Below are 26,794 nucleotides of genomic sequence, written 5' to 3'. Positions count from 1 at the left end.
TAGGATTACTAATAGCTGATAAGCTACATGAGAGTGTGGCCTTGAATATATTATGGTATCAAATGTTAACAGGTTGATCTATGAAGTTGCTGCCAATGTATTGGTTTTATCTTTATAGTATTACTTTTTAAAATTTATGTTCTAATTTTTTCTCCTTTTTTCCCTCCTACATATTTCCATGTCACTGTGCTATTGTAGATTCCACTACATGTCTATTCCTCTTTTCCCACCTACTGTTTTTTGCTGCAAACCTTTCAACTTTTTATCATGTTCTATATGTAAAAGACCTTGGTCTCTATTCTATCCTCTGAAAAGAGAGGTCTTGTTTTCTATCTGTACCTAGACAAACTAATTCTTCATACCTTTACTCTTGTAAGATGAATATCCAGACTCCCCAGATGAATAACCACACACTGAGAAAAAGGTTGAGAAACGGTATATTTAAGTTTCACATGCTGTTAATTCAGTTTTCTGAAGACTTTTGAAGTTTCTTCATCCTTTTGTTCAACATGTATTTGACTTCTTTCTTAGAGACACATTATTAGATTAGGAAATCCTATTAGATGACTGCTTTATATTATACACGGTAGTTTGAAAAGATAGCTAACTCAATATTATTTTTAAGAGTTAGTTAAACAATTATAAACTTTCTTTTACATCATATACCGGTCAGTATGACACTTGAATTTTTACTGTGCTCCAATATGTAACTTAAAAATAACATTAACTCTTGACTAAATGTAAATAGTTAATGATTACATAGGATTCTGTGTTTTCCTCACTATTTACTGTTGCTCTGTGCTCACATGGTCATTCTTCACTTCTGATCTCACTTGTGATGACATTTATGTCCCCCAGATCATATGGATTTTAAGGAGAAATTTTAGTAGCTCTTTACTGAAAGCCTCAAAAATATTGTTTCTGTTTCACTGCATAGATCTGAGGAAGATTTTTTTTTTTTTTTTTTTTTTTTTTTGGCAAAACTCTTCCCTGTCCTTTTCAATCAATTTTCTGAGAGGCAGGAGGGAAAATGCTGACAGCATGGCAACAATTCGTGTTTTTCAATAAAATGATAACTACTTTTGTTCTGTTCCAGGAAACTGTAAGAACACTACTCTGAATCTTGCTTTTAAGGGTCCTAGGAGCTCTAACCTTCCTTCTGTTTGGTATAACGTAGATAACAAATGTGAAAATGGAATTACAAGCTCACAGAACTCTTTGTGTAGTCTTGATAGTGAACTAAGTATCTTTTAATCTGAACCAAGTTTTATTTTATAAACTTGGGGATGAAGTTGCTTTTGGAATTTGCAAAACCACTGCAAATTCAATTAGAGAAAGTATATGGTGGAAAAAGAAGGAAAAGCATAAAAATATTAATAGAGAATCTATGCAACATCAGTATTTTTAACCCAGACAATACAGTCAGTCAGGATACTTAAAGCACTTCTTCACTTATACAATTTTTTTTTTGCCTTCCAGAGCTCTTGCTGTGTTTTATGAATGAATAGTTGTAAATAATTTTAAGAACTTAAAGCTTTTAGACCAAAGAAAAACATTTTATTATTGTTATTGTTCATTTGAAATCCTAATTAAAGGCATCAGAACAAAATAATTTGCTTCAGATTGCTGGTTTATCTTCTTTCCTGTATTAATAATTATAATAAAAATGTTTTACAATGTAGTGCTTTGCAGACACGGTATATTCCATTCACCTGGTTGAAAATTAAGCTTGGTTTGGGGTTTTTGAGGGTTACATAAAATAAATCATGTGAAAATCAAAAAGTAAAACTTGCTTGGAAAAAGGAGTTTTCTGCCAAAACATTTCAGAGCAAATATCTACCATCAAAATACTTTTTCAGTTACTTTGCTAGTCAAAAGGGAGGGATTCATCCTTCTCAAGTTAAATTTGACATCCTGCCTCTATACTTGATGAGTTTGATTTACACATGATTTGGACACCAGCTTTGACCCACCAGGATTGAATGTGTTTATTTTTTCTTTATTAATTACAAAAATAAACTTGCCTTGACCAATGCCTGATTAGAGCTGGGGCTTGATTGCACTCCAAAATTCAGGTGTATGAAATGTCTGATGCTTCTAACTGTTCTGGAAAAGCTGTTTCACTATAAGGTTTATGTGGGGTTTGAAATTGCAGACTAGGGTATTATTGATGGTTTACTAAAGAAATGTACAACTTGTATGTAATTCTGATTTGTACTTTTGAAGGTCATTTGCTTGTTTGTTATTCTTAGCTAACTTGATGTAAAGAAAAACTGCAATTAAGCAAAGTCTTTTTTCTTTATTGTAAGAATGAGGTGAGTTGTATTAGCCTAGATTAAATACAATGCAATGCCTTCAGTGCACGTAGGACCTCACTCAAGTAAATCTAGTTTGCAGTATGGCTTTGAAGTGAAATGCAGTTCAGTAATGGTCTGGTCCCAAAATACTTAATATCAACTTTCAATGGAGATAGAAAAGAAACTAGTAAAGTTACCAGACAAAACCCTCTGCTAAATTATGTTGTGCTGAAAAAATGTCTTGAAATTTTTCTGGTTTCCTTCTTCACTTCTGTACAGTTTTGCCTATTTAGAAATCTATGCGAGCATGCTTTTTTTTTTTTTTTTCACATAAAAAAGTAATGCTGAAATACAGTGTGAAATGTTTCTGGTTTTCTGTCAAACTGCACTGGCAACCTCACAGAAGACCCTGGATCAGATGTTTTCAGGACTATCTTGACTCTGACTTTGCTTGTGTGAAAACCAAAAACTATGTTTTATTGACTCTTTTTTATGGGTACATTTTTATGAGTACTCATGGGCTTGTTGGTCTCAGAAAGATGACGGGGACAGAAATATTCTGCAGTACAGTTTTCTAATAGGGTTGTGGGGTTTTTTTGTTTTTTTTTTTTTTTTAAATAGCTTTAGCTTAGAATATGGTCAGATGCCAGTATTTACAGTGACTAACTGACATATCATGAACTACAAATTTTATGAAGTTATATGTTTTTCACTGAGAATATTACTTTGTTTGAAATTTAACCTATATATGTGTCGTCCTTTATTCCATTCATGGTTGATGTAACACTAGCCAGTTCAAGTCAGTTTAGTGAAAGGTTGCCATTTTTCAGTGTCATCTTTGCACAAGTGTATTCTATTTGATTTGAGCATGTATAACAAAAAATACCAGAATATATTGACTAGAGTGTACAAGTCAAGTTCCTATTCTTAACTCCATGTTCAACACAAGCTGGAGGTGGAAGCAAGATGAAGTTAACAGGAAAAATACAGCTCCCAGTGGAGCCACAGCTGAGTGTTTTCTGTTCATTTACGTAAACTCAGCGTAGACCACACATCAGACTGTGGTCTATATTGGTTTATCCTGAATACACTGTCAACACCATTACCTGCAAATGATACTGTGACAGACAAAAGGTTTTCCAAGTACAGTTTGTGGCCTGAACCCAGTCTGTGGGAATCGCATTATGCAAGTTCCTTTTTAGAGGTTTATGTTAAAAATAAGAATTGAAACGTTTGTCTATTTAACAGCAAAATATACACCTTTTTCTTAGAATAAATATTTGCAAGCATTTTACATTTTGCAAGCATTAGCCTAAATGAATAAATGGTAGTTTCATTTGGGCAATCCAATTTGTCTTTCAGTCCAAAACATTGGAGAAGTTTATGCTTGCTCTTTCCACAGTTATACAGTTCATATTTGTCACAAACATGAAAAAAGAAGCAAGGTGACTTGATTCTCACCAAATTTCTGTGATAACAGTTTTCCAAAACTTTTATGTGGTTTATTAACTTAAATTAAATAAAAATTTAAACTTAAGTTAAAAACTCCTTAATTTTCCTTTCTGTAAATGAAGTAAGGAAGAAAAAAGTACATCTGTATGTATTTCATCCTTCCTGTCACTGCTACATTCCTGATGATCTATTCAAATCTGACTGACACTGGCAATCTATGCTGATTGTGCTGAAATAAATATAGTTAAATGGAACATACATGCAGACTTACACCATGCAATATATGTATAGGTAATTAAATGAGTATAAAGTCTAGACCACATGTAGAGGACGTTCAGAAATCTATAAAATTGATATATTTGAATCTGGATATACGGTATATGTACTAATAAATTATTTTACCACTACCTAAAGCTACTAATTATATATGTTCTGTGATTATAAAGTCAACAGACAGATTAGGAAAAAACAAAAAAGTCTTTTTTGTAAATATTCATATCTGAGACAGATATTAGCCTACAGTTTTTATGGCACAAATTTTTAGACAAGCAATAAAAGGAAAAAGATGGGCTGCTTTTGATAATTGTCAGTTATGGCTTAAAATTTTTAAACAATTGCTCTGAGATGTTCAGTCACTGTTTTTGTATCAGTTTCTGGTGGTTTTGGCTTTTTTTTTTTTTATTTTTAATTTGGATCATTACTCTGCTTTGAAATTAATTCATGCAACATGTACACTTCTTAGGCTTTGGTTAACGTCAGTGAGTGGTCTTGGCATGCACAAGTTTTTTTCCTTTCAGATGTAACTGAATTGGGAAATGCACTGCAGCAGAGCAGTGTATGTACTTCAGCATGTAGTGATCAACCTGCATGTGGGACTGATTTAGGACCAGTCAAGGCCTTACTCCTGAAATGTGTGTGTTGTACCATAATTGTCCAACTCCAGAGTTCTGTTTTTTATGCATTGCAGTACTGGCTAGGATGGTATGAACTGAACAAATGCTTTTTGGTGTTTTTTTGTTTTTGTTTTTGGTTTTTTTTGTTTGTTTGTTTGTTTGTTTGTTTGTTTGTTTGTTTGTGGGGTTTTTTTGTTTTTGTTTTTGTTTTTTGAGACGGGATCTCTTCTTCCAGATTTTGTCTTTTTCCTGTGGAGCATAGGTTTCATACGATTTTCAGTTCAGAAACTCAGAACTTCCTTAAAACAACAAAAATCACTGTTGAAAAACTTACTGAAGTATGAATATAGTTGTTCTGGCAGAAGACATTAAATCTAGCAAAAAAAATTAATTTATTTTTTTCAGGAAAGAACAGTAACAATTAGAAGACAGACCGTAGGAGGATTTGGATTAAGTATAAAGGTAAGAATTTTTTTTTTTTGTCTATTTATTGCATATTACACATAACGTGTCTTTGTATATACTCAGTGTGACTGTTAATGAGTGCAAACTATTTTAGAGGATTAGAAACAAGACAGGAAACATACTTTTGTGTGTTAGATACAGTTACAGCAGGCAACCAGAACTATGCTGCCCTATGGAATGGAAGGCAATCATTCCCTTAAAATTCAAGCTGACCAACTCCGTAATAAGGTTTGATATAAGAGCTGAGAAGTGTTTTCAACTGTATAGATTGCACTTGTGTTCAGCTTCTCTCTAATTTAAATAGTTATTAATGAATGCTAAATTACAGTGGCAGACACTTGGAACAACCAGTAAGTTCATCATCAATTCTGCTACAAAGAATATAACATTAATCCACTGCAATTCATTAGTGGGACAGAAAGTGCAATTGCGTGCTTGTATTGTTTATTTTTCTGTAGATCAAGCCCAGACAGCAATTTATCATGTTACCATGTTTTTGCTTTTGTCAGTAGGATTTAAGAATGTATACAAGTATAGGTGATCCTTTTTTAGGAGAGGGAGGAAGGGTTAATAATTTCTTGTCATTGCAATCTATGGTTTTAAAACCTTACTTTAGCTTTGAATCTGAGTCTAGACAACACAAGATTAATTTTGCCTTCTAAACACAGCAGTTCTCAGTCTCAAGATAGCAATGGAAAAAATAAAGTGTACTTCACATGAATGCAAAGAGGCCTAAATTAGGCATATAAAGTGAAAGTATAGATTTTCCTATGAACATATGCTAGTACTGACCTTACAAGAAACTCATAAGACAGATTAATGTGCATTTGTGTTGTCATTGATAAGAATATGACTGAATAGAAATATTAATTTATAAACTGTTTTGGTGTGCTTGCTGTTATCTTGTTGACCCGTGAAGACCTCTGTTCAAGGAAAACTAACTGCTATTTTGTCACCAAAGTTTTTCATCAGTTTGGTCAACAGTTAGGGGTTTTTTTTCCCCTCCTGTATCATTATAGGTTACAGTATCAAGTATATGGGTAAATCAGGTTTTATTTAGATGCTGCTAAGAAATAACTGGTCACAGTAAGGATTTTAGATGATTGGAGAGCAAATCTCAAGACTGAATAAACTTGATTTTTACATATACTTTACAATGAGTTTTCATTTAGAATTAACATTTCTGACAATCTCAAGATCACATTATTTAAGTATTATATCCATTGCATAAAATATAATTTAGAAATATAAATTAAATAGTTAATGTGCAATGGTCTTTCTTAAATTAGTAGACTTATGTTATTCTTAACTTTTTAGAGTAAGATATTTATTTTTCTAGGATTGTTTTATATCATATGTATTTTGATCAAAATTAACCAAAGTATTGGAAAGGTGAAGATACATAAATTCAGGTGCGAATAGACTATTTCTGATTTTTGAAATAACTAGCAATCAGGTGATGAAATCCCTTCAAAAATATTGTTAATGAGCAAAGAATTCTCTTTTAAAAAAGGAAACTCAAGGTTGCTTGGATGGCATAGGTTAGATAATAAAAATGACAAGTTGAATTCTGTGGTCCAGGATGCTCTGTTGATGTGTTTCAGGTAGTATGAATTATTACTTTAAAATTACTTCTTTAAAAGAATAATGTATTTTGGACCTTTTTTGCTAGGTCCCTTTTTTCATACTTCTACATTCTCACAAACGTGGATGAACAGCTGGATAGCCAACACAGTCTAAATGTATATATATATATATATACAATATCTAGTATTATAATTTTAAACTAGTGTAAGAAACAACTTAGAATGGGAACTTACAGTAATTTTTTTTTTTTTTTTTTGTACACAGACTTTATGAAGACTCACTGAAATAGACTTTTTATTCATGGCATGAACTGACATGTCAGTTCCAAATAGTCTGAAAAGTGCCATTTTTATGTTTAAAATATGTCATTCAATCACGGTTTGCTTCTTGCGGATGAATAAAAGTTTGCTGCTAAGTTTTTGGGGTTTTTTGTAAGACTCCTGAAATTTAATAAAGAACTTATATTTGTTATTAATTTCAAATAGAGATGTAATTATTTTGAAATTGTGCCAGAAAGTAGAGGTCTACAAGTCACCCTGAAGGAGTGAGAAGATCCGAGGTGCCCTCTCCTTGTGTCAGTAACTTCCACAGCCCCTCAAACTACAGTAGTTTCGGTTGTCTTACTACTCCCAAACTAATTAAAGATAGGGGTTATTTGAAGACTTGCTTTCTGGCTGTGGTTTATATCAGAGGATGCTGTTTATCTGAGGTGTTAATTACAGCAGTACAGTGATTAATGACACTGACTTTAGAATACTTCCTTGGGCTTTTTAATGAATTTGCCTAGTTTTGGCAACTGGGTCTGGGGCGTTATCACGTCTTTTTTTTCTCCTAACTTAAAACATCCATCTACTTTCAGAAATCTCACATGAAAAAGTCACCTCTCAACTTTCCCTTGAATAAATTTTGAAAGTGTCTCATCTCAGTACAAGTATTTTGAACCCTTAGAATTATTCTTTTTCTGAAGAGCAGAGGACAAATTGTTAATAATTCCAAAATTATTTTTTTTACTTGCCTATGAGGGAAACTCTTCTTTTCTCTTAATAACCTAGGTATTCCAACTATATTTGTAAAAATCAGAGATTTTGCTAACTGCTTAAAAAAACCCTGATTGTAAGGCTGACTTTTTTTCCCAAGACCTAATCTTCAGGCCTTTAAAAAATAGATTATAATCCACTCCTTTAGGGTTTGAAAACCTAGTGTTTGGCTGTATATCTTAGCTGAAGTCAGTGGTGAAAATGTGATTGAATTTGAAGCAGACCTGCACTGGATTACACTCTTCTGAAGGAATTATTTTCTCTTTTCTGAAGCCTCCTGTTAAATGTTTGTGTGTGAAGGAATAGCCATGGACATAGATGTAGAATTTGAGAAGTGCAGTATTTCAGTAATTTATCACATCTCTGACAAGTCTGAGATGCAGAGCCTAGACAAAAGATGGTCATCAGTGGATGATTTCTGAAAAAGCACCCTGCTTTTCAATAATTTTCAAAACTGAAAGAATAGGCAACAGAATTGATAGTTCGTTAGACAAATTGAGAGTTTTGGGTTTTGAGTCCTGGCTACCAGGATATAGTACACTCCCATTATCCTGCCCATTTTGATCATTCTTTTAAAATGGTGAGCAGCATCACAGACCTTCTGAGATTCAGTTTGACTGTCTAATTTAACTCAATCAAAAAATCAGTGTCCATAGACCTTAAAGCTATTTTCACTAGTGGTAATGTTTCCTTTTAGTATGAAGTCATATTCTCTTACACTGTCTAACTCTGATGATGGTAAAGTCCAACAATTGGTCTGATCTTTTATAAACTCTTTTTTTTAGAAAAATAAAAAAATAATTTCCTTCTTAGAACCAACCCCCCCCCCAGCCTTTGTCAATAAAAGTTGCTGTTTTCAGTTGTCCTATTTTTCATTTGTCAAAAACTGGGATAAAAAAAAATTAGGAGTGTATCATGTGACACTTTGAAAGGAGGTGTGGGTGACATCTCACCAGTAGCAGCCAACATTCAGGACAGTGACCTTCAGACAGCTGCCTATGCCTCTTCTAGCAGGACCACCTCTGCAGGTGGGCAGATGCTGTTGTTCCAGGCTTATCCCTGCTTAAAGAAAAATGACAAAGAAAATTTGCTTGACAAATGTCATTGTTAGGGTCTGGTAGGAGTCTGAGCCATTAAGTCTTCAACACCACTATTTGAAGTATTTCTGTCCATCCTCTGGTCTGAGGTTGTAACTACATGTCTGTACTAGAGGAAGAGAAAATTTAAAGCAGTGAAAAAGTTGCCTCTGTTCCCAGAGGTTTCTTCAGAAGAGCATCCCTTGAGAGTGTAAAAAACAGATTTTAGACATGCATATGCTTCCTCTACAGGACAGAGAATCAAATATGGCTAATGCAGAATGCAAGGCTGCAGTGTCAACCTGAAGTAATATTCAACAAGATGTTGGCAGAATATATACAGTTTGCTACAAATTGCTAACAGTGACTGGGCATAGATAGCTGGTCAACCATTTGCTGTTTCCAGTTTTGATTTTTCGTTTCTTAGAATAGCAGGCACTACATCCTTTTAGTAATTTAAAAAGAAGACTTCATACAAGTCAGACTCGGATGCAATGAGAGGATATAATTCTCTTCAGTAGGAGACTACTGAAAGCTTCCTCAGATCTGTAGTGTGAATGGATTTAGGTAGATTCAGTACAGTGAGAGAGGAGCAATCATGTTGTGTGCATTCCAGGCTGGCTCAGTAATAAAAGTGATTCCCTTCTTTAATGGAGCCTAAGGAGGCAGAGAGGCCATTTTAAAGCTTACACTTCTTTGCTGGGCTTTAAATATCCTGGATAATGCAACATGTGTGCAACATTGGAAGCTTAGGAAGAAAGTAACACAGTTATTTTTTTCTGTTTGTTTGAAAAATTTTGAAGAAATTAAATTTGAATGTAACTAGAAAATTTGGAGGGTGTAGGTTAAAACTTAGAAATTCAGTGAGCTTGAACTCATCTGCAGTGAATCCAACTTTTACTGTTGCTGTTCTTCTGATGAAAACTACTGAAAGATATCCAACAAGCTATAATGCTACAATTTAATTAGTCTGAATACATCTCTCACCCTAACTGAAACGATGGTAGCCTCTGGTTTTTGTGAAGTCATTACTTAGTCTGTGCAAGAAATACTGATATGTTCCATGCTTGTCAACACTCATCTCGTGCAATGCCAGTAGAACTTCACCAGTAGACATATAATTGTTGAAATATTACTGATATCCCTATTAACTTAGTGTTTTTAGGGCAATTTGCATTGAGACACTAGCAAAAGGAGCATTTATCCTATTTAACATTCTGTGGTTTCACAGGAAATCAATCTTTATTCCATTACAGAAAGAGGTGTTGAGTACAGGAGTCTGTTCAGTTTCAAACACCTTAATATTGCATGAAGAAGGGAATGTGCTGTTTCTCAGGGATTGAAATACCTATGTCAGTCCTTTTGATGACTTAATACTGGGCACCTGGACCTAAAAAAGACATCTTTTCCAAAGTAAAATCTGTCTGCTAAAAAGAAAAGTAAGCAAACCCTTAACCAGGATTCCTAGGCAAAATAAGTGTGGTAGATGTTGGTTAGGGTGACCTGAATTTGTACAGCTTGCATTTGATTGTATGCTTTGATGCTCTTGGCAGAGGAAAAAGTATTTGTGTCTCTCTGTATATTTGCCTTCACCTTCCTTTGAATTTCTTTTTCATTTAAGATTTATTTTTATTACTCTGTTCTTAAGCACCATAAATGTTTCCAGTCCCAACAGGATAAATTGAATGAAGCAACAGCATTAAATTGTTGTTGAACTGTTGAAACTATCATCTGGTTTTCCTTTATTTCTCCCCATTTATTGAACACCTACTGTTCTGTTTCTTAACATTTCTTTTTCTGTTCCTTGTTACTTATGCCACTGCTTTCCTCAGTCTTTGTGCCTGTGTGACAGGCAGAAACAAATAAAGGCTGCTTTTGAGAGGAAAAGTGCAAACCTTCTTTTTTGTGCTTTTGTTTACGTCCTTCTTGCCAGCATGAAAACAAAGTGGTCACAGTGTGGTTGCCATTGTAGCTGGATGTCCATTCTGCTTTTACAGGACACATTTCATACATTAGACTCTCCAGAATTCACAGAAACTGATGTCCTTTTTCTTCAAGTCTGGTAGAGTTCTGAATTCACTTACTGAGCTAATGATGGCAACTGAGAACTTCTTTATGAGAGACAATAAGGAATTAGTAACAATCAAATATTCATTTTAAAAAGAGGAAGTGTAGAATTAGAGTTATTTGCTCAATCTCTCTAAAAACTGCATTTAGAGCAAGGGTAAAATATAACTTTTAGCAAAAAAGATATTTTTAGTGGCTGACAAATATTGCCATTTATTCTGTTTTCAGGGTGGAGCAGAACATAATATTCCAGTGGTCATTTCTAAGATTTCCAAAGAACAAAGAGGTGGGTATCAGGTATCAGCTTATTACGCTGTACTTTAATGTTCCCTTTAAAGAAAGATTTAAATCTTGAGATTCTTCATTCAGTGTTAAACAAACACTATTGTTGAACCCTTTCTCTCCCATGTCTTTATGATCTCTCTCTTCCTCAGAAACTTTTTCTGAAAAAGAATTGGTATTTGGAATAGTTTTTAACATCTTCAACTTTTTTTTTTTTTTTTTTTTTTTTTTAAGATTATTGTAAAGCATTATTTTTAAGATGAGAAATAGGAAGATATTGGTAGAATAATAATGTTCAACAAATTTAACAAAATGCAGTGATTTAGTGGCTTTGACTTCCCCATTGCTATTTTCTGGAAACTGTAACAGATGAAGTGTTTGGCTCTTAAATCAGGGTAACACAGCAGGAGAATGCATGACTTTTTGACCTGGTTAGTCAGATAGTATTGAGGCAGGGTACTGCATAAAGTCTTGACCATATTAATTTTTAATAAAAACAGAGCTGGTACTGAATTTCTGTATTGTTTTTAACTGCCAACATTTTGAAATTATTGGAATGATACATGGATAATAATTAAACAGCTCGAGATATGCACAATTATGAGGGAGGAAGGTTGTGAACCACTACTTATATGCTGTACTTTATATCTTTTTTATGTTCATATGATTTGTGTAAGGCCAGAAATGAAAACTTGAAAACATTTCCCTCCATGTGTAATGCAATAATTCTAGAACTCAGATTCTCCTCAACTAAAATGTGCCAGCATAAAAAGAAGAGTCTCATATTCACCCACTCAGATACAGAGAGGTATGGAAGAATCAGCATATTGAGAGCCAACAGCCAGCCCTGAAAGGCAGATGTGAAAGTTGGAGTTAGGGAGAACGAGTAGCATGGAATGAGCCCCTAAGGAAGGCAATAAGGTTAACCTTAAGAAGTTATACTCATGACTACATTCTTTTCAGTATACATGTAACTAATACACAAATATGTGGCATATATTACCTGCAGTAGCTATTAAAATGCTATTAAGCTCTGCAGAAAAAAAGAAGAAATATATACTTAAGTTTAATTGAGCATACTCTGTCATTGCTTTTTTTGCTGCAGTAGATGTTGCATTGTTCCCAGCCCCAATACCTAGCTGTGATACAATCTTCATTACTGCTTTCAATAAAAATACTGCTGATTTTTAGAGAGCTTGTTTTGAGGGACATCTCTTTTGTAGGAGACTGCTGTCTTGAGACATATAAAGTGTCACACTGTGTTCCTGGACTAGAGAAATTTGATACACAAAATGCTGTTTGACCCAAAGCCTATACCTCAAAATAAATCAGAATGTCTGTCCTAGAATAATTTAATTACCCATTGTTAAATGTAGCTAATAGGGTCATTCCTCCAAACACAGACTTGAGTATCATCATTTATGTCAAAACTGATTCCAGTTTTACAGCACAAGTAAATAAGTAAAGTTTTTGGATCAAGTCTGAGAACAGCTTTTTTCAGACAGTATCTTCTGTGTTGATATGGAATACTATAGGTAATAATCACATGTAATCTGTTAACACTTAAAAACCTTTGTCATATTTTTGATATGCTTACAAGGTGTATTTAAATGAGATAGCTCTGAAATGGGATGCAGTGTTTAAAGATTGGAAGTTTGGAAGTGTAGAATTAGGTTTTATAAGTGTCTTTATGATGCAGCTTTGTTTTAAAAATCACATTCCTGGTGATTTTTTACAATATATTGATTTTCTATCTCTTCAGCAAATGTAGGTGTTATCCAACATTAATAGTCCCTGTTATTTATCAGAGTTTATCAAAGATGCAGGATCTGAAGGGTCCTTTATCTTTGGTAAAAACTTAAAGATTAAATTTGTTATTCATAAGTAGCTCTGGAGCCTCCATGTTGGTTTTTTTTCTCTTTGTAAGAAATTATCTCTCACAGGCAAATAAGACCTATTCCTGAATCATTTTCTATTCAGAAAAGTGACTGATGAATGAAGTTTCATAGTTGTGTGCTTGGGCTGGACTGCCTCATTTATTGTAGCACTGATCAGTACAGTATTTTGGGTTTAAAAAAGAAATGACAAGTAATTTACTTGGAAGTTTTATGTTGGGGTTTTTATCGTGTTTTTGTTTGAAATTTTAAAAGATTATGCAGAAGCATTAAACTAAATAAGAATTAATGTACAAAAAATGTTGGATGTTTTGTACAAAGTGAATGAAAAATATGCTTTCTGTTTTCAGCGGAGCTTTCAGGTTTGCTCTTTATAGGAGATGCAATTCTACAGGTGAGTAAAACTGCAAATTATTTTCTCTTTATTTTTCTAGAAAAATGAAATTAAATCTATGCTTATGAAATGTAGAGTAAGTCTTCTCTTTATCTTTTTAATAACAGATTAATGGAATTAATGTGAGAAAATGCAGGCATGAAGAAGTGGTGAGCTTTTCTGTTTTTTAGTCTACTTTTTGTCTTTTGTAGTTTCTGAAATTATAGTGTATCCTGATAGCACTGCAGTGGTATCAGAAGTTTTATTGTTATTCCTAAACAAATATGACTGGACCTTCTAACATGACAAGCAACAAAGTGCAATCTTTGCTTCCTAAATCTGTGTACTTGCTCTTCTCAGATAGGCTTTTCTGTATTAAAGTTGATTGGTTTATTATGAAGATCTGAGCTGTACGTATTCCAGCATTTCTTCTTCTACCTAATAGTTGTCAGATTTCAGCAGTGCTACATCTTTCTGGCTGTGTGGGGTCATTTTAATTTCAACAGCTGTAATTTGCACTGTGTTGGAGATTTGTTGTTTGGTTACTTTTAATCCTATTTAAAAAATGAGAGAAAACTATTCATCTGCCACTCATCCTCTGGCTGTTCCTTATGAGGGTGCTCTTCTTTAGTTAAGATGCTGTCATTTGGAGTATAAAATGGAATTTTTTTAAGGAGATTGGTTCTAGAGAAAAAAATTTTGAGATGTCTGTAGTATGCTGGTTCCACTGGTGAATCAGCTTTGCTAAATGCATCATATACTTTAGTCATATTTGACTTTTTGACTTTCTTAAGTACTTTCAGAAGCAGAAAACCATTTATTTCAGAAAACAATGCCAGAAATTAGAAGATTACCAAAGAAATTACCTTTAAATCCTGTTTAGCTTCATAGCATTTGTACCTGTATTTTTAGAATAACGTAGTACTGATATAATTAAAAGCTTATCTTGCTGACTCTGCCAATGGAAGGATGCTCTTTGTGCTTCATCCAGTATTCTGCTTGCTATATGACAGATCAGTGAACATGTGCTGTTCAGATATAGAGAGCAGGAGTTAATGAAGATGAAGTTCTGATGAACAAGTTCAGTGCAGGCTGAAAGATTAGATCACTGCACTATTCTTCAGAGTGCTTTTGCACACTTGTTTCCTTTTAGAAATCTGTACTGCAAATCCGTCTTCATTCTTCAGAGCCTTCATCATACCCCCTTCTGTATATACTGGCTAATAGTCGTATTTATGCTGCTTTTAAGCTTTGTCTGTGCAACCATGATCAGGTTGCAAAAATTTTCTAAGTTTATTGCAGTTGATTAGTTTAATATGCGTTAATATGGCAAATATCTCCGTTGGATTTAAATGTTGGAATGTAAATGTTGGAATTGCACAACATGAGAAAGATGTGTAGCCTTGTACACTTGAATGCATATTGAAAACTAGTAAGGATGTCAGGATTTTATTTTCTGTTTTCCGAGACATTCTCTTAACCCTCTAAATGATACATAAATCTGCTGGGTATTTATGATAAGGTTGAAACCCATTCACAGGAAGAAAAGAGATTTTGGCAATGCTGAAAGGGGGGATTGACATAGAGTGGCAAGTGTTATCACGTTAAATTTTTATTTATACCTTGTTTATCTAACATAATCCACTTCTTAAACTCCCTGTAGATAAATCTCTTTGAATAAAAAAATGGTGTCTTACCAGTTTTGAATGGGCATTTATGTATTTTCAAATGGTTTAAGAACTTAAGAAGCAAATAAATTTTAAATTAAATCCTTATTTTAATTATGAATAATTTTTAATATTTAATAGCAAATATTGAGTAATATTTAAATGGGATCAAATGTCTATATGACATTATGCAAACTAAAATGTGTATAAGAGTTGTAAACATATAAATTAAAAAGCCAAAGTAAATTAACTCTGATAGTCCATTTTTTTCAGAAACATTCACTGTTATATGCTACATGTTTATGGAGTAAGTTTGTTGTAAAGCTGCTGTAGTGGTAACAAATATAGTTCTGTATTGTGTGGTAACCTGTGGGTTTATGCTGAGCCCTCAGTAAAGAGCAAGTAGATGAACTGGTGTGCCAGCAGGAGTCACAAGGTAGGGTTTTGCCTGCAGCACGTCCTTTGCAGGTTGAGTTTTTCCAGGACTTCTGTCCTGTGGGGTCTTTATCAAATACAGGATCTGTAGCTCTAATCTCAAGGTAATATAGAGAAAATAGAAGTGTTTGGAGCCTAGTTACTTGCAGCAGGGAGTTGAACAGGAGTTGAAACTTAATTTTCAATCCTTATTGCATCCAGGTACTTTTGAAAAGGCTCTGCAAGACACCTGGACTTGTAGTTTTGTTTAGCTCTGAATTTTTTTGTACCTAATTAAGGCTTAGCAGGTACAATGTTCTGTAAGGATATGTTAGTGTTTGGGTTGTCTTAACGTCTTAGAAAATATTCATTGTAAATCAGCATGTAATTTTTTTCAGTGGGTAGTGCTGAAGATACCTGTAGAAAATTCAGACTTGTATCTGCAGTGTGACTCTGATGAGCATTCATTCTTTTCCTACATGCAAAACCTGTTGCTGCTTCGGGAAACTTTTTAAGCATATATCATATCTTCATAGCTCTGCAGTGAAAAAATCCATGGCATAATCACTGCAGTATGAAACTGATGATTAGTCGACCCCGGTATTTCATCTTGCTTTACTGATAACCATACTATGTATATAAAATTATTTGAGTTTCAAAATTAGTTTGCTTAATCAAACTCATGGCATGTTTCATAGCAGGGAGAATCTTTTCCCAATGTACAGGGATCTTAGATAACATTGTGGGCACTTTGTTGTCTTTATTATCTTTCATTACTTTTGACACACATAGATAGATAGATAGATAGAAAGACAGAAAGACAGACAGGTGGACTAATTTGGACTAACAGTCTCTCATAAGCCTAGATAGGCAGGTTTAGTCAGTTCTTCGTGTACCTCACTGGAAGCCTTTACATGGTTCCTTTCTGATTTTTTTTTTTTTTTTTTTTAAGCTTCAGGTAATTCACTTATTCTTGAGCTTAGTTTTCTGCTTGTAGAAGGTGAAAATGTTGTTCATACCATGAAAGTACATGATGAGTTTCTATCAAAGACTGACTGTCAGCTTGTTGTTTTTGTTGGGTTGGAAAGAGCCCCAGCTGAGTACAGCATAACATTGCTTCAGTCTTAGTGCTCTCATGTGGTAAGGTAAAGACATGCTCTCTCTGATGAAGTGTCAATTCAGGAAGAGGCTGCAGAAAAAAAATAAACTAGCATTTATCTTAAGAAAAATATCTCTCAGCATCTCTCAAGCTGGCAGTTTCAATCCAAAAAATGCAATATGAACTTGTATGTAGAACAAGAGTCCATTATATCTGTTTGAATACGTGACTTTTTGCTGTTATTACTCAGGAGGTTTTAATTTTTCCTTTTTCAGTAGACTCTCCTTTAAATTTTACAGCAACAATTTTAAAAGGCTGAAATTAGGATTATTCACAGACAGACCTATGAGTTTCTGCTTTTGTTTAATTAATAAGGTCCAACAATGCTTGTCAATCCACACACCTAGTGGATGTGGGTGTCCACCGTAAGAGATACGATTATTCTTAAGTCTGGAAATTAATGTATTTCTAGCTTTTACCTCCATTTATTGTCAAACATACAGATGGATAGACAAGCACCAACATAATGCTGTTGTCTGGACGTTTTTGGTGGTTCTGGGTCGAGCCACTACATCACTAAAAATGGACAAGATGTTGGGAGAGAGTGAGAAGCCCTTGAGCCACTTCTGAGTGGCTGCAGTTAAGAGAGTATGTCAGTTCAGCTGGATACTACCAAAAACCTTGTGTTGGATCTACTGCTTAGGGCTGTAGTGCACCAAATGGTCTAGAGCCAAGGCAGAGTTCCAGTTGAATGAAGGTTGATATGTTTAAGGTTTCTCTTAATGTTGTGAATAAAACATCTCAGGTACTATCAATAACTATGGGTACATATCTCTTTGGATCTTAGCATCTGGGGTTTTTTCCCTTAGGAAATAGAAGAAATCAAACGACTGAGGATATAAAGTAATTTCTTATTTCTCCTGTTTGGGAAACATTCAGGAAATGTTGCAGATGAAAAATGATAGCTCGCACATGTCAGTTAATGTGGCGTTTGGGCATTCCTTGAAAAGTAACAGGAAAAGCTCACGTAGCAGCAGGTAGCTATAAAGACAGAATAGATATTCAGGCTTTGGTGAATTTTATGTAAAGGCAACTACCATATGTAGCACCGAGATTCAATTCAGCCACTGCTTGCATTTTGCTCAACACCATTCTTTCCAGCAGAATGACCTAACCTGAGATGTCCTCGTACACTGCATTGAATTTTTTGCTTCCTGCTTTTCTCAATGTTCACAGCAGAGCTGTAACTCTGCTGACTCTCCATGAGTCATTTATGTTATATGAAAATGACAATGTAGGGAATGTTGTTGCCTAACTGCAATCATCTGCAGCTAATGAAACTCTTAATCTGGACTTTCTCTTTAAAACTGTGGACTCATTCAAACTGATTTTTAAAACTCAATGTGAATAGTTTTGTCAATGTTTTTCCTAAATGTTTTTAAGCAAAATAATGGGCATATTGTATTTTTAATAAACCAAATTATCTGAAATCTCACTCCATCTTGATTTTGCAGATGTGTCTTTTGATAAATTATGTTTTTTATCTTACCTTTGCTTCCTTAACTATGAAAGAGAGACCTAGACTATTATTGGATTTAGCTGTCTGAATTCTATGGAGTACTTCTGAATCTGTTATGGAAAAGTATCTCTGCATTAATATTTTGCAGTTTCATGAAATGATAACAGCAACTTGCAAACACAGATTACCACTTTCTCATGTTGCAGAGATCCTGTACTTTATAACTCAGGGCACAGCCATTTAATCCTTTCCCCTCTAGACAGAATGGCGACTTTAAATGTGGAAGCTGCACAGTCAGTGCTTCTAAGACTATAATCAATCTGCAGTTTTTAACTTCTGAATTTAAAAATTAACGTAAACTTTCTGGAAATCCAATACTTTTTTCATAGAGCTGCTGTTTTCTATCTCAGACTTGAGTAGTAGTAGTAGTAATAATAATAATAATAATAATAATAATAATAATAATAATTATTATTATTATTATTATTATAGTAAATTGATGTCAACTTAGCTACCTTGGCATAATTAATGAAAAATACCTGTTATTGAATATCCTAATGCTCATGAAATTTGAGCTAATAATAATCTGTCAAATATTTCAGCACTGATTCGACATAGGTGTCCATCAAGGGGAAAAGAACCTAGAAGATGTAAATAGTTACTGTTTACAGCTGTGTGGTGGAAATTCCTGGAATCTGGATATATCCTGGAGCAGTATTCTTAATATGTGATCATCTGCTTTTCTAATCTAGTTTTAGCTATGTTTTTTTAGTGTTTAAAATTTTTTTTTAATTGTATCAAACTCAGTAAAAACTTGAATTATTCAAGTGCTATGATGTTAGACTTTTCAAATATGGTAATATGTTGCTAGTTTTCCTAATTTATATTTTCATTTATTTTTCTCGAAATACCTGTAAATCTATTAGTCATTTTATTAAGATTTCATCTTTTAAAACCACTCATCATTATTGTAGAGTTTTAATAAAAGGGAGTAGAACATGCCGTCATGACTAATACCAAGCCTGCATGATTAATATTGTTATTTCCTTATTACATAGCTACAATCCTCAAAGCAAAAATCCATTAGGGTTTAGTGGGATAGAGTGAAAGATTGAATCACCAGTTACGGCACAACATCCTTCAAATAACTGCCCTTGGCTCCTCCTTTGTCACACAGGTCCATTAATTCTGAAAGCCTGAACTACAAAGAAACGAAACAGTTGAGGAGTGGATTTAAAGTGTGTACCATCAAATATGCTTTGTGTGTGACCTTGTTTACATTGATACTTTTACTGCAAAGGCTCAGGTTTCTCGGCTTCCTTAGGAATCAAATTGAAATATTTTCATTTTTATTTGTACATGTATGCACTTTGCCCTACAAAAGACTTTTTGAAATATTTCATTCTGCATAGCATCTCTGTGTTGTGGAGCTACACTTCAGTTAGACTTTAGTTCAGGGACCCAGTGTTTTCCTTTCTGGGCACAGCTTCCAAAAGGCAGAAGAAATAAACAGACACAAAACACTTCAACCTAATGTAGGAAGAATGAAAACGCCTATGGGCATGGGAATGAAAACTCCTATGGGCATAGAAATTATCTTCTCCAGTCACTATCATTTACTTATAAGGACTAGAAAATACTATCCAACTGATATCAGTTATATTTTCTTTAAACAGGTAACAACCATGGGATACAGACTGAAAGCAAATGTTCACCTCCAAAAGGCAGCTTCTGTATTAATAATGCCTAGATGTGGACCTGAGATAGCAGTGGGAATAGAGCAGGTATACTCATATAATTAGCCAGGAGAACTCCCAAGTAGGAGGCACGCTCAGAGAAGTGCAAATGTGAACACACAGAGTCTTCTGACAACTTTGCAGCAGTTAAAATACCTGATTTGACTCTTCAGAAATGTCATTGTTTCTGGCTATAGTAAAATCAAATGGGTGCCAGGAAAAAACTTTTAATCCAGCGGTTATCTAACACCTGTAAATATTTTTAGGTCTTTTTTTTTTCTCTACATTGGGTCTTTGTCTTTTGACAGTTTGTTCGGTGGAGGAGGAAGAGGAAAGGCGAATGGACTCTATATAATTTTTCAATAGTATCCAGTGTTGGCCTGTTCCAGCCAGATACATGGAGGTTTCCAGATTGCCAACCCCATACTTCTCAACCACTAGTATGGTACAGTATGGTACTAGTGTTTTGGTATCTGTTTGTCAGCACTGGGCCTATTTCTGGATTTCTCTTTTTTTCTATTGCCCTGATAGTACTGATGTTGTTATACAGGTTTAGTTTGGTAGTATTCTTGATAGCTGTTTTGGAAGACTGTGGCCAGTAAAAAAGCTTGCAGTAGTAAGAGTTTCACAGGTCACAAGAAGAACTGTGCAGATTTGGTAACTGATGGAAGAAACTCTTCATTAAAAATTACAACAGTTACACATTCCCTAGATTTTTGTGCAGAGGCCTGCAAGAGTTATCTCCCTGTCCTATTAATACTTTTCTGAGCAAAATGGGAAATAGTCAATCCTCAGGCTGAACTGGCATTACCAGGATAATGGCATATATCTTTAAATGTGATCTAGAAGATGTTCACAGCTCTATTCCACTTCACTTGCCCTTGTCAAGCCAGTAGTGATTGAGAGCATTTAAAAGATTCTAATTGTGCTGACCTGTTAAAAGGAGGGTTCAAGAGACTGTTCTACATCTAAAATCTCCCATATTTAAGTATTGGCTTGCAGTGGGATGTAATGAGGATGTTTCCAGATTTTCTGAGATGCCTTTCCTTCTTACACTATTCTGGGTATGATGTCCTTATGTAGTAAATGGATAGACAGCCATGTTTCACAAAATCTCCACCATTTCTCAGATGTCTTGGGGTTATTTTGACATTCTTTGTTGAGTTTTGTTGAATTTACATGGGAAATCAAATACAAAACATATTTTAAATCCCCTGTGCACTTCAGGTCATGTGTGATTTCTTTGTCAGTGATTGCAAAGAAATGTTGGTGAGAGCTAGTGTTTACCATAATGAATGTTAACAGATAAAATATTTTATTTTAATACCCATCACCGTGAAAGATTACAAGTTTTCATGGACTCTATAAAGCATTTTCCCATCAATCAATAAGTGGGGTTTTATGGTAAAGTAAATCACCTGCACAACAATGGCAACAACAAATTTGTGAAACGTATCTATCTATTTATTTATTTATTTATTTATTTATTTATTTCCCCCCCAGTTAAAACTGGGAGCTTTGGAAATTGAAAGCATTAAGACATTTAAATTTTTTATTTTATTTTTACAACTGCAGATTTTGGTATGCCAGGATCTTTGTATCTCAACAGGAAAGCGCTATCTAAATGAGGCGCATGCTTTGTTGAGTCAAAGCATCTGTAAATGTTCTATAAAATGTTCATTAGATATCATGGAGTTGTGTAGCATCAGCAGTGTTTTTCTTATTTTCTGAATTTTATAGAAAATATACACAGAGAAAATTGTAAAACTAGAATTATTAAGGTTTGAGAGGGTTGGACTTTCTAAAAGTGAGGCCTGTAGTTTGTGCATTCATTTGTAATATCCTGGCATAATAACCTAGCAGCAATATAATAGAATTATACAAATCATCCTGAGTTTTTTTTACTGCTGATGTTGCAAATTTTGTTTCAGAAAACACATTCACTCTATACAATAGTCGATAAATTATTGGTTTTATATGATTTTATAGTCTCAGATGGTAATTAACTGCTGACAAGAATGGATTTTTGTGGTGTTATTGCTTAATTAAGAAAATAAGAAAAGGTAAAAAAAGGGTTGCAATCGGATAAGTAACCTAATCAGTTTTGATTAATATATAAGATTTATGCTTAATTTTGAAAGTTACAAAGACCTCATGCTCTAAACTGATTAAAACTGTAATTCAGCACTTTTTGGTCATTGTGCTGAAATACAAATTATCTTTTTTACTTCTTTGGAATTATCAGCTAATCTTCTTTTGTTTCCAAGATATCTATAAATGTTCTCCAGGTAATTAAAATACAGCATGAGTACCTCCAAATCCAGTTTTGCCAAGACCTTTAAAATTTATACTCTGATGAAAATTATCTTAGAAATGTTAAGGCAATATGATTACTGAAATTTTCAAATTATAATTGTATTGGATCCCAGATCAGCAGAATACATATGTATTTGCCTAAAATTATGATTTTACATCTTTTATTAAGTTGAGGGCTTTCTTTTTTTAAAAACATTTTTGAAGAATGAAGTAATTTTCTCAACTTCAACCAGATGCAGTGCAATTAATCTGGAGCAGAAAAACTGCCACTACATTAATTGGCATGAAAGTATGTTACAGAATCACAGAATTCTTATGTGTTTTCTCAGCTGACTACTTTTCCCACTGGGCACTTTCCCTGAAGTACTAAAACATCTTTCTCAGAGATTAGATCCTGAACAGCCAAGAAGCTTAGCAGAATTAGCTGCTTATATTGATCTAAAACATTACTTCAAATACAAATTTGTCCAAGAATTTTTTATTTGTCATATTTAAGTTGATAACATTTAAAACTGACCAAATAAGAATAGGTTTGTACAGTAATATTTATTCAAATATAGAATTAGATTTCAAACTCTTTAGGACCACTTTTTATTCATTTTTCATGAGCATTTATATTCTGGTGCTTGATTAGTGTGACTGTTCATGAAAACTAAGTGTTAAGGTCATATTTGCCAACAGCAAATTTTATATTGAATATGCAAATGTGAAATTTACTGCTAGCTGTGTGTTTGACCCCAGCCTTGCAATGGGATTAGTGTGAGCAAACTCTTGTTCTGGGAATGATCTTCCTTTTTTTCCCCAGACCTGGAGCTTTGCATAGTCAGGCAAAATGTTCAAGCCATGCAACACTTGTATTGTTTTCAGCAACCATAGATATATGTCTGTTCATAAAATATCCTAAAATTCATGACTGTACTTCAAAATGCTGTGTCAGCTGGATGATTTTCACTCTTCAAGCATTAGGCATTAGGAACAGGAGCCAGAGCTGGCGTGTTATACAGTCTGGTAATGTGTATGCATTTTGAATACTACTAATGAGCCTTTCAAAAATTGCAAACATAAAAAAAATGGTACTTATTTAGCGGGTGTCTTAGAAATTTCATATAGAATTCAACCACTAGAACACTGTTTTTCTGGTAAATTTGAATTGTGGGAATGATTTGACTAAAAGGGCAGGAGACTCTTATATATTTTATAGATTATTAAGCAGCTTCATTGTTTTGTTAATAATTGGCGTAAAATAAACTCAAACCAGTCAAGATCATTACTATAATTAGAAAAAGAGTGCATTATGATGAACTATAAAAAGAAAGAACTCCAAAATCTTTAAATGAAAAATTCTATTAGAATTATTTCTTCCTGTTGAGGAGTACACATTACCTGAAAAATTTGGAGACTTTCATTCCAAGTTATTGTCTAGTTTCTGTCACAGTTTAATAGAAAAAAAACATTTCCACTTTTTACTTTGTTTTGATTTTTACCTTTACTTAAAGAAAAAAAAGTTGAAAAAGCATAACTTCTGTATGAAACTTTTTTTTTTTTTTTTGTATAATGTCTTCCAGCAAAATAAAAAATACATATCCATTCATAAGAGGGTTTCTTGTGATCTTTATTTATTCCAGTTGTAACCAGGTAAGTCTAGGAATGATGCATATAAATGGAAAATTGTGCTTTTTTTCTGTAGATATCGCTGATTATTTTTCTTCATGTAACATGGGTAATGACTTTAGTCTTTTGCTATATTTTGTATTATATGTGAATTTTGTATAGGGAGTGGAGAGTCATAAGTGCTAGGTCATTCTTCTAAGGTTTTCCTGGATAATTGTTAAGATGGGCCTTTTGGTTTAGAGAGATGATATACAATGTTTTTCTTCAATTCAGCTTGTGATTATGTGCTGGATTATGTTGCGTTCTCTTACACTGTTGGATAGATGATGCATTATACACTATTTTTTTTTTTTTTCTAGAATAGTCATTGCACTATCATGCATTGTCTGCCAGAACACTTGCAGGCCACAAGCAAAATCTTAATATTATACATAATGGATACTGATATCTGTTAATACCTGTTGTGCTAGTTTTCACATTTCGTTTATTGGTAATGTAATTACCAAAGCTCTGGCCTGTATGTAGCACAGTGGGTTTTTTGGGCAGAATAACACCAGACAGTGTTATTCCCATATAGCCTGTCATTTTTTGCAGGTTGATGGATGGTAATCAAAAGCTGGCTTAAACAGATGTTGGGGGAATCTGTGATGGGATATTTAGTTGGTGTATATTAATCACACCCTAAATAATCTTCTTTTTTTAGTCCAAGAGAATGCCTCATATTAAATTTCCCTGCTTTCATTTAAAGATGGTTTTATTGATCTCTTACTATCTGAAACTCTTATTAGAGAATAGCACCACCAAGGATTGGTTGGTAGCCTGCAAATAATTAGTAAATTACAGTTCTGGCTTATTCTCAACACTTTATATTATATTGGACTAAAATCCACTAAAATGACACTATTTGTATGAGTAACAAAGATTGATTCCACAAAGGTTTTGTGCAGATATGATGAGTATGAAGAATTTCCACATATTATCTATATATTAAAATATGGCCTGCTCAAAAGAAAATTTTAGAAAATTTTTGAATTTTTATGTCATGCATCTTTGAAGGTAAATGTGTAAAGCCTCTGGAGCCTGCTTAAAACGTGTTACAGGCGCTACAGATGATGACAGCTTTTTCTGAATATTCTCCATAACTAATTGAAAGGAAAAAAAAAAAAAATCCAAACAACATTATCAGCAGAGACTATCATCACAATTGCTTTCCCCAATTACTAGGAAGTCCAAAACCCTTCTATATTAAATAAGAAATCCTCTGTAGATTGATGGGAAAGCCTATAATTCATCTGACTGTGCACAGCACTGCACACATGATGCTGTGCAAACCTGTGGAAAGCTGTGTAGAAGTCAGTAGGTGCTGTTACAACACTGGTATAAGGGCTTCTCCCATTTTGGAAGGAGTTTTGTTTGTTTAAAGGGTTCACACATTTCTCCCAAAGCAGCTTTGGTCAACATCTGTTTTTGACAATGTTGATTAAATTGATCCCAAAGAAAATCTGGCTCCTATATAAATTTATGAGGTATACTGATGAGAAATTTACTGACATACATACAGTTGTAATGAAAATTTGTTGCGTGTGAAGATGAAACACACATGTAAATCAAACGAGTTGAAATCAGAATTACGCTTATGGATTTGTAATATGTGACTAATGTCACATGTTGAGTAGGTTGCCTAAATACAAGTGGAGATTTTATAAGTCTCGTAGAGTTGTAACATACAGTTAGAAAAAAAGACCTTAAAGTTTTTTATCGTCCAAAAGTATTCGTTTCCTATTTCATATGAAAAAAAAAAAAAAAAAAAAAGTAAATTACATGCTGTTTAATTTCAACTACATTGGGAAAAATTCTACTCGTATTTCTGTCATTTTCAGCGTTTTTAAGAGATTTGTCTTGTTCCCCTTAGCCAGTTGCCTTGGAAGCCATTACATACCTAATCCAAAAATATGTGTTCATGAATTAGCTTCGACAGAGAGAAGGTGCCCAGCAGCAGAATACATAATCACATTTAAAAAGTGGAACATCTGTGAGTGTTTAAAGTGGAGAACTCTGTAAAAATGTGGAACTACAAAGTTCATTTACTGTAGCTGAATAATCCTGGAGAAGCAGAGCCATTCATGGAGTAGATAATGTGAAAACAAAGATAGGCAGTTCTGAAATCTGGCATGTTCTCACTACAAATAGATACACCAAAAAAGCTTATAAATCTTGGAAAGAGCTTGGCTTGAAGTGTTCTAGCTCTTTGGGGGCCTTTTTGTGTTTTCATAGGTATTTTCTTGTCCTGAATAACTGCCTATCATGTCTGTCATTCAAGAGCTGAATGGCTATTAAATGAATCTTTGTGTATTTCTTCTATGAACCACAGTCCCACACCAATAGTAGTCCATAGGTTGAGAATCATTAACAGGACCCGTTGTTTGGTATTAAAATGAACATTTGCATTAGAATCAACCGCCAGCTGGGATGGGTCAAAGAATGTACTGGCAGATCATGGTAAATGTATTATAGTTGGAATCTATTAAAGGAATTGTTAATTTTCATATTTCAGAATATGGTATGAAATGTTTCAGTTTTCATTATGTCCCATATGACCTATGAGTCATGGCCTCCAGGGTGTGTTCTCAGTTTTGGAAAACAGCATTTTTTAAAGTTCCAATGCCTTGCTTTTCATAGTTTCTGTATTGGAGTAATGGCCTTCTAATTACTTAATATGAACTGTGATGACCAGTACCTGCAGCTTTCAGTGAAATAGAATTCAAAATTAGGATACATGACCTAAGAATGCAAATTTATAGCACTTATAGCAATATTTTTATGTGTGATATTATTGATACTAATATTAATGAGAGAAAAACAGGAAAATGCTTTTCTTTTTTTGTTTGTTTGTTTGTATTGATATCTTTTGCGAAGGCAGTTCTATATTGCTTTTCAAAATATAAACATTCCACTAAGCAATAATTAGTTGCAGCATACTACTATTCTGACTGAAAGAGTAATAAATG

General features: G+C 33.8%; 1 protein-coding gene across 5 annotated transcripts in view; it reads left to right on the top strand.

The window, feature by feature from the left end:
• SNTG1 (syntrophin gamma 1) overlaps window positions 1-26,794 on the top strand; it is a 327,370-nt gene that overhangs the window by 182,439 nt on the left and 118,137 nt on the right. For all 5 annotated transcript variants that reach the window (XM_040080452.2, XM_058422692.1, XM_058422687.1 and 2 more), the window contains 4 exons: window positions 5,048-5,104; window positions 11,103-11,160; window positions 13,402-13,445; window positions 13,553-13,594. In XM_040080452.2, the coding sequence (XP_039936386.1) occupies window positions 5,048-5,104; window positions 11,103-11,160; window positions 13,402-13,445; window positions 13,553-13,594 (201 nt within the window). The remainder of the gene's footprint in view (window positions 1-5,047; window positions 5,105-11,102; window positions 11,161-13,401; window positions 13,446-13,552; window positions 13,595-26,794) is intronic.

This window comes from Hirundo rustica, chromosome 1, assembly GCF_015227805.2.
Source record: "Hirundo rustica isolate bHirRus1 chromosome 1, bHirRus1.pri.v3, whole genome shotgun sequence".
NCBI classification, from domain to species: Eukaryota; Metazoa; Chordata; class Aves; order Passeriformes; family Hirundinidae; genus Hirundo; species Hirundo rustica.
This window is presented reverse-complemented; position numbering and strand designations above follow the sequence as displayed.